Source organism: Parastagonospora nodorum (genome assembly GCF_000146915.1).
Source record: "Parastagonospora nodorum SN15 chromosome Unknown scaffold_1, whole genome shotgun sequence".
Lineage (NCBI taxonomy): Eukaryota > Fungi > Ascomycota > Dothideomycetes > Pleosporales > Phaeosphaeriaceae > Parastagonospora > Parastagonospora nodorum.
Genome location: NW_001884549.1, coordinates 1,537,247 through 1,545,911, shown reverse-complemented (window position 1 = coordinate 1,545,911; position 8,665 = coordinate 1,537,247). Strand labels below are relative to the sequence as shown.

The 8,665-nt window shown below is 51.7% G+C and overlaps 3 protein-coding genes across 3 annotated transcripts in view; 1 reads left to right on the top strand and 2 right to left on the bottom strand.

The window, feature by feature from the left end:
• The window catches only part of SNOG_00682 (hypothetical protein), a gene marked incomplete at both ends in the record, with an annotated part of 378 nt that extends 247 nt beyond the window's left edge, over window positions 1-131 (bottom strand). Inside the window, one exon of the mRNA XM_001791308.1 lies at window positions 37-131. Coding sequence (XP_001791360.1) covers window positions 37-131 — 95 coding nt within the window. The remainder of the gene's footprint in view (window positions 1-36) is intronic.
• A 1,964-nt stretch (window positions 132-2,095) lies between these two features.
• SNOG_00681 (hypothetical protein) lies at window positions 2,096-2,629 on the top strand (the record flags this gene model as incomplete). The annotated part of the gene is made up of 2 exons (XM_001791307.1): window positions 2,096-2,211; window positions 2,266-2,629. 2 exons carry the CDS (start codon window positions 2,096-2,098, stop codon window positions 2,627-2,629), a joined length of 480 nt encoding a protein of 159 aa, XP_001791359.1.
• A 536-nt stretch (window positions 2,630-3,165) lies between these two features.
• On the bottom strand, window positions 3,166-8,225 carry SNOG_00680 (hypothetical protein; the record flags this gene model as incomplete). The annotated part of the gene is made up of 4 exons (XM_001791306.1): window positions 3,166-3,557; window positions 3,747-6,090; window positions 6,164-7,216; window positions 7,266-8,225. 4 exons carry the CDS (start codon window positions 8,223-8,225, stop codon window positions 3,166-3,168), a joined length of 4,749 nt encoding a protein of 1,582 aa, XP_001791358.1.
• Window positions 8,226-8,665: the final 440 nt, after the last annotated feature.

Genomic DNA, 8,665 nt, shown 5'->3' with positions numbered 1-8,665 from the left:
CACCGTATTGAACCGTGCATCTGTAGCGAGACCTACACTTGTGCCCATGTCCCATCGCCCTGACGTGCTGTATTCTCAGACGCCCCAGAGTTCAGGTCGAGGAAGCCAGTGCGGGAAGGAGACACGGACATGAGTGCCCATTTTAGATCTGCAGCCGATGCGCACAAGCTCTGTTGGATGGTCCTAGATCAGCGCCGCTTCGACGCAGCGGCGGGAAGACCAGGGCAGGATTACGCTACGGTAGAATCGCTTCCACAAGTTGCCCTCACGTCTCACATCAAACAACGATGATCCTTATCGCAATCAGCACAATAGAGCTTTCCATGAACAGACAAGGAAAGTTACACCCGTCGGATGCCATTTCGAGCGGTTCGTCGGCCCCGTATGTAAAACCCCTATACAGATGTCCAAGGCACGGTGCGCGGCTATGAGCGTGTTGCTCCTAGGTCGTTCCAAGCAAAGTCTTACCCCAGAAAAGGGGTCTTGGCTCTGACGACAGCCAAATTGCGAACACCTCTTCCGAAATCGATGTTGCGCTGACCAGGATCTATTTGTCCGAGTCGTATCATTTATCGGCAACCGCTCGGCTTGGTCAATGCCGCTCGCGTGCCGTTACGCAAGTGCCATGATTCAAAACACCACTTGACACGTGAATGGCTTGTGGCAATGAACACACAAACACTTTCTGTCGAGGGTACAGCATATTCATAGGGGCATGCCTGCTATAAACCACCTGATATCAATTCGACGATGTTACCTCGTCGTAACAACTAGACTCAGGCGCGCTCGTTTGGTCACACCTCCAAAACTCAAGACGTCCACTAACCGGTCACTACCGAAAACGCTTAGCATCTACTGGATGGGATATTCGCCATATCAATCAACCTGGTGAAGTCCGCCATCGATATGAAACATCGCTCGCGCTCCGCGGTGTTAGAGAGAGCTCACATCTTCGCGATCGACGGCTTTCGCACGACCATTCTTTTAGCAAAACGTTGAAGTTTCCATGAAGACAATGCATCCTTGTGAGTCGAGTGGTTCGACCTACTCCTACTACATGTCATCGACTATGGCAGAAAGTGAACAGGGTTCAAGAGCAGGCAGCGTATCCAATAGCCTGAAGGCATACTCAGAGCCTCGCCGTCGAATTCGAAATGTACCAACATTGTGCTGATCCAGGCTACGAATTGGACAAAAAGACCTCGTCTATCTTCCCGCAACCTGATAGCATGCAGATTTATGTGTTGACGAAGTGTCTTGCAGCAGTCCTGCTTTTTCTCTGACGACGCTGACATCAGCCACTTTTAAGTAAGGCCCCATTTCCCACCGTGCTTACAAAGAAGATTTGTTACTTGGGACCGAAGCGCATATCCAACTTCCTCCTACACACTCCATGACACAGTGTAAGAGCCTCATGTCGATAGAATTTTACAACTTGGATCCCGAGTGGGCCTTGTAAACATCCGGGTCAGCAAAACACTTGCAGCAGCCTCATCTAGTTGACAGGGCCGGTCAATGTACAAGCTACATACAGCTGCTTTTGCCCGTGGTAGCTCGAAAGCGGACGGAGGAATGGTCTGAGTGAGGCTGTATCTTGATTATAGGACGAAATTCACTATTCGATGAGTGATCACAAAACAACCTAAGAATATCCGTCAGCCACGCAGGTCCGCTGCCTCGTCTACAGTCTAAATATCCAGCAGCCTCAACTTTGTCTAGCACCTCTCTCCAAGTCGGAAAAAAAGCTAGCTGCATAAAGTTTAACTCTTCAGCTAGCATGTCGATGTGCTTTCTCGGTCGTTTGAAGTAATAAGGCTGGCGTATCGAGACTTTACCGCCACTGAGTAACGATTAATTCGTGATTGATACATATGGCCTGCCAAGTCTCACCTGCATCAGTGCTGCGCACAAAGTCCCGGTGATTGTTAGTAAGATTCAAAAAGGCATCAAAGCTGCGCCACTGTCAGAAAGAATTAGAGATCCGCAGGTCTGCCTTGAGGAACTGGTGCATTAGAGTATACGGAGATAGAAGTTGATAAAGGCCCTTGGGGTCTGCCATTTCGCTACGATGGTCTTTTATAAACACGTTTGCATCATGACGACTATCTTATTCACCTTGGTTGTAATTACACTATTCATCGCGTGTCAAGCCCAGTCGTTTCTACAGTGTCTTCTGCCGAATTCCATGACACTCCTCTTCACCAGACAATGGTATGCATTCCCTCGTACTCACACAAAAGCTTGAGCAGTCTTACATTTCAACAGGCACAATTCAGCTCGTCCGTGGTCATCGTCTCTGCTCCGCCTGGTATCTGCCCCGGTCCATTCAGCTGCCAGGATCCACAGGAGAAACATGACGACTGGGACATATGCCGGCATGTGTATAGGCTCCGGCGTCTTCATAGTCATATGCTTCGCCAGTCTAGTGATACTTGCCTGGAAAAAGGGATGGTGGCCGTTCAAGAAACGATTCAATGGCAATACCTCGAACGATGAAAAAGACATGTACGAAAAGGGGGAATTACACGGTGAAGCAATCCCTCGGTTCGAAACGATGGGGAAAGAACGCATGGAACTTGAAGCCAAGGAACATATGCCTGAGATGGATGCTGCGGATTGCGGTTTATGAGGTTGCAGGTCTGGATCTTTTACATGAACTAGATGCGCAGAGTTCGCCGCGAGAAAATAGCTGAGAATGGTGTCTCTTAAGCTCTTTTGGAAAGAAGGCTTGTCCTCTGAAGATGTACACGCAATTTGAACTATTCCACGTTGAGAACGCGATAGCGTAGCTGCGTTCAATACTCATGCGAGGTCATACTTGCAAACAAACATTTATTAATGAAGCAACAAGCGTACTGGATTCAGTTGTGTATCTAACTTTTCCCTCCCATAATGCGATATCAACTCAGCCGCATGCAAACATTCTACCTGAAAGAAAAAAGAGTTCAAGTAATAGTACACAGAGGAGTGTGAATCGATAACACATTCCCTCCATGCATGCAAGCCTCCACAATGCGCCGAACCCATAGGAACCAATATGTGTAGTGTGATGGGTATAAATAAACTCAATGTAAGCCCGCCCACTTTGACCAGATCTGTCAGACCAAAGTTGAAAATCTCACCAAGCGCTTTGGTAAGATAGTCTTCGCCGATTCAGATTCCAACTCAACGATGTTGCGTGATGCCATGCTGTGTGATACCCGAATACCCTTCGTCTGTCGCTGGGAGATAACCTGGTCTTCTTGGCGCCTGGGCGCTGGTATACTGTGTCTCGGTCTCCGGTTCCGGCGTCTCTTGGCTCAGCTTGAGAATTTGCTGCATGACTGAGATGTCCTCAATGATTGTGTTGAATGCATCTTGCACCTTGTGCAGAACCACGTTACGGTTGTAGTCGGTGCGGTTCTTCCAGATGGCGTCCATGAGCGCGGCGTTGATCTGCTCGAGCTGTTCGAGTGAGCAACCTGAAGTTGCGGTGACGAGGGACTGGTGGAAGGCGACGAGTTGAGCTTCGTCAAGAAGGAGCTGTGGCTTGGGTTCGTCGTCGTTTAGTATAGCACCTAGGTTAGAGGTGTGACGGGGTGGGGCCATAGCGTTTTGCGGTTGGGATGATTGAGACGGGTCCGAGTTGGACGGCTGGCTGCTGACATAGTGCACTTCTGTGGCGGGGCCATGGTCAGTCGTTTGTTCAAACTTAGACGGTAGGCGAGGGGGAAGACCAAGTTGGTGTATAAGGAAATTTGACGAACCTTGGGTATCGGGAAGCTGTGACCCGCCCACCTGTGGCACGAACTCTTGGAGGTCTGGAAAGCCTGCCACAAGAGCGCCGTTACTGCTTTGGGTGTTTGACTTGACATCGGAAGATCGATTTGACGTCTTTTGACCAGACGTTGTCGTTGAGGCGCTGTTGTGGTAATCGTTAGGGTGGGAGTTTGGCATCATAAACGTTCGTCCCGATGCTTGCGATTTCTGCGTCTGAGTCGCCTGTGTGTCAATTCTGTTTGGAGTCTGGAATTGGAAGTCATTCTGCGTGTCGGCGTTCAGGTCTTGACTGTCCGGCATATGGGTATCGTCATCATGCCCTGAAGGTGCTGTCGAGCCGTTCTGATGACCATGTGAGGCCTCTTCTCCACTCGTACCATTCGATAGCGCGTTGTGTGATGGCCGCAGTGGTGTGACTGGCGGAACGGCTGTATGGCCTGGAACGGGTTCACCCAGTATGATCGGCCCTGAAGTCTCTGTCGTACCAAGAGAATTCTCCGGAGGCACTCTCGCGATTTCCTCTCCATCCTTGCCCTCGGCACGCGCCTTCTGCAGCTTCTCCTTCGCTTTGCGCTCCCTCTCCAGTTCTCGTTCGTAGACTGCCTCGCACTCCTGTAGAAGAGTGGGGTTCTGAACACCGAAGAAGTTGTCAATATCAACCTCTACATTCGTGACCATCTCATTACCCTTGAGCGTTCGCTCAGCATCGCCAAATGTTCTGGCATCCTTAACCAAAGTCTTTATGTCAAACAAAAAATCTTTGGGTCGCTTGTAGTAGCCATTTGAGAGGCGCTTCTCGATGTTGCCGAGATCGAGGTTGTAGTACTTGTTGCCGCTCTCGACGTGAAGCAATACATCAACCCCTCTGGAGTCTTTTGAGAACTCCCAAGGACGAACAACACCCTGTTCTTGTTGCTGCTCAGGGGCCAGATCGGTACCGAAGTGCTCTGGATCCTGTTCCTCGAGGAGATATGCGTACCAGCTCTCTTCCAAGATGGGCTTGTAAAATTTCCTGTAGCTCTTCTTCAACTGATCCATGATCGGTTGAATCAACATCTTGACCTTGTTCAAAGTCATTCTGTCCGCCTTCTTTTGTGCTTTTTCGCGTGCGGCCAATTCCTTGGGGTCAATGACTGGAGCAGTGATAGGTGCAGGCTCCAACACAGGTAGGATACGCTTCTTCCTGTTGTCCGGATCGGGGAAGTCGGCAGGCGACATCCGAATGTATTGACTCACATTGTTGAAGAATTCGGACCTGCCCTCGCGCTCTGGGCGCTGAAGCTGATACTCGTTGTTTTGTGAAAAGCCGAATAAGTCCATCATCATTTGCTTGTCAGGTCGCTCGTGCTCGTCGAAGAGTTCCATTATACCGAGTAGCATGATCGGCTCATTTGCACCTACGCTTCGCAGAAGAAGTTTGAATGTTTTGATGGCAGTAGGAGGAAGGGTCTGATACCAGACGTCGACAGATGGTATGTATATGACGGCTGGCTTGTGGCGTCGTACTTCTGTAAAGAGCTGGGTGATGGCAGCCTCAGGGGTACGCGTGGGATCCTCAAGGATAGTCGGCAGGTCGAAGGACTGCACATGTAGACCTTCGACCTTGTTCAGTAGGGCGGCACCCAGGTATTGCTGACCCATGCCTACCAGACCGCTGATAAGTAGACGTGGCCGGAAGATTCGACTGCTCTCAAAGTTTCGCATTGTTGCTTCACGCTCAAATCCTTTCTCGTCCTCGCGATCATCGTACTCCGCTTCTTCAAGCGCAGTAAGCTTCTTCCTCCTTGGAAGCAGCTCATCGATACGTTGTATAATCTGCACCAATGGCTTTCGAAGTAATGGCTCCAAGTCCTTGGCAAGTGGTGCGGCGCTCGCAGTAGCAGTGCGCTGTGAGGATGGCACCATCTTGTTCACCGATATCATGAAATCCTTCGCGAGGACTTTGATGTTGGCGGGATCAATCAGGAGCTTTCGCTCTGAGGTGTAGATCTGTGGGAATGTACCCTGCACCGCGTTCAACGCAGCTTCTGTGCATAGAGCTCGAAGATCCGCACCACCATAGCCCTTAGTCAATTCTGCGAGAGAGTCCTTCATTGCGGGCTGCAGTGGCGGCTCCCAATTCTTTGTGTGGATGTCGAGAATCGCCCGCCGTCCTTCTACACTTGGCAATGGAAAGTAGAACTCGCGATCAAAGCGGCCTGGACGTCGAAGAGCGGGATCCACAGAATCAGGTCTGTTGGTCGCGCCAATAACAATGACTTGTCCACGTCCATCCATACCGTCCATCAGAGCTAGCAGTGTTGCTACAATAGAAGCATGAATTTGTTCTTGCTTACTCGACCGAACCGGAGCTAGACCGTCGATTTCATCGAAAAAGATGATGCTTGGGTTGTGTCTTTCGTGCCTCTTCGAAAAGAAGACGAAGCTGACGCTCAGCTTCTCCGACCCATTTGCTCAGCGCATCAGCACCCTTTCGCATGTAGAACGTAACCTTTTGTCCGTGGTTGCTGACACTGGATGCTAATGCTCGAGCAAGTAATGTTTTACCGGTACCTGGAGGTCCATGGAACAAAACTCCTCGAGGCGGGGTGATCTTGAATCGAGTGAACACTTCCGGGTACAGCAGTGGGAGCATGACCATCTCCTTGAGCTTGTTGATATGGTCATCCAGGCCACCAACACCGTCGAAATTGACGTTAGGATCAACTCCCAAGGGATCGGAGTCCGCGAGCGCTTTCTTGTCCTTGACTTTTCCAAGGTTGGCAGGACCTCCACCTGAGTTTTGTTGAGGGTCCGCATTGTGTGTTTGAGGAAATCCGAAACCAGGCGCGGTTGCTGTTGTTGGAGTCATTCCAATCATTCCACCAAAGGGCTTCGGCATCTTTTGGTTCTCGTCCTCGCTGCTGTCAGAGTCCCCACCGCCAGCACCAAGACCTGCTTCCACGCCGCCACCGAAGGGCCCTTGATTGCTGAAGAGACTGCGATAGCCCGAGCGGCCACCTTTCGGTCGTGATCTTCCAGCAGCCGGAGCCGCTGCGTCGTCGTCATCGAAGACAGCATTGAGCTCTGGGCGAACCACACGGTAATCTACATTTGTGCGATTCCTGCGGGCTGGCGCAGTGTCGTAGGCGAGATCCTTGTCTGGAACACGTCTATTAAAGCGTCGTCGCTTGTTCGGATTGAGCTCTTCAAGTTCATCCGCAACCTCGTCTGAATCAACGCCAGAGTGCTCATCAGAAGACGAGGCTCGGCGACTTCTTTGAGACTGTCGTGTTCTGCCTTGACGAGTGGACCTGCGCCCTGAGCCCGAGGCGCTCTCTGAAGGTGAACGCTTGCGCTTGCCGTGATCGGATTCTGACATGCCCTCCTCATCTTCTTTCTCTTCTTCCGGTGCCGGTTCAAAATCGCTACTTTCGTCCACGCCCTTCTTTTGTTTGGCTGATCGCGCACGAGTGGCCTATCATTGTCAGTTATCAACTCAGATACTGTCATCTCCCACCACTTACCCTCATAGTGCGGCCGCCACGGGTCACGGGTCCCTCCTCCTCATCTGAGTCCTCAGGAGCGCCCTCATGCTGCGACTCCTGTATGACACCCATGCCTTCGTCTTCATCTTCCTCGTCAGCCTTATGACCCTGAGCATCCTGTATCGGCGAGCTGTCTTTGCTGGCCTGGACCTGGGTCTCGGCTTCGTGCAAAAGGTCGTCCAAGGGACCGGCAGAGTCATCTGCATCTTCCTCTTGAAGCATGGATGTCTCTTGAGATGCCTCCATGATGGCGCTGGGGTGTTGTATTCTCGGACCTTTGGCTCCTCGGGTTGCGCGTGATATTGCTGGGTCTGGGCTTCGAGTACCCTCGCGAACGATGTTAACATGTTTGCCAGAGTCGGAGAGCGCAACTATGGGCGCCTCGACGTCGTGAGATAGGCGACTACTACGTCGCGTACCTGCCACCTCAGGAGTCTTCCCACGCGCGATAGACTTGCTGCCAGTGCGAGTGCGCAAGTTGCGACCAGAGGCATAGTCTGGCATTTTGAGTTTGACGATCAGCGAAGGCTTCTCGTTCTCTTCAATAGAGGGCTTTGCGCGCCGTCGCGAGGTAGAAATAGGCTTGTCGTCGTCGCCTTCTGATGGAGTATCCTCGATCTCGTCTTCCTCGCTCTCCTCGTACTTGATCTGCTTCTTTGTGGCGCGTCGCACGCTGCGGCCGGTCGCAGGGTTGATCTCGGGTTCTTCGGACTCGGAACGGTCAGTGAATGAGTCGTCGGACACTATTTCATCGTCGTCATCGACGTCAGAGCCGCCGTATACGCGTCGCTGGCGCTTCGATCCTTTCTTCTTGGCCCCAGGTGTGCTTGGGTTGCGACGGCGCTGTGGTGCCGGCCTCTCGGTTGCGTCGTAATCGTAGTCGTCCGGGTCCGACGCGTTGGGGTCGATATCGAACTTGCGCTTTATGCGGCTCGACATGAGGGGTCGTTGCGGTGAAGCGATGTGCGGGTCTAAAAGGCAGCAGTGAGTGAACGGTCCGCGACCCACCCAAGTGAGAGCACACTTACACCGCGATTATGGAGAATTTCAGTATCAAAATGACATCAGCAGCAAATGCGATGTTCTTTGCATGAGAATGTGCGGCAGCGATGAAGAGCGCGATGCAGACTGTTGGTTGCCCGGGTGTTGTTGTGAATCAGCGCGCAACGCCAGATACGTGATGCAGAACTGGTTCTCGTCTGAATATTAATGCAAGCGACCGCGAAAGATGGCAGATGCTTGATGATTGCCGCAAATGATTGACGAAGCCAAAATAGGCAGATGAAGTCGAGGGTCGGCGATGGGGATGGTGTTGAAGCTGCGCGCGAAACACTTGGCACGGACCAATAAAAACGCCACATGCTGGCATTTCGGTCCAC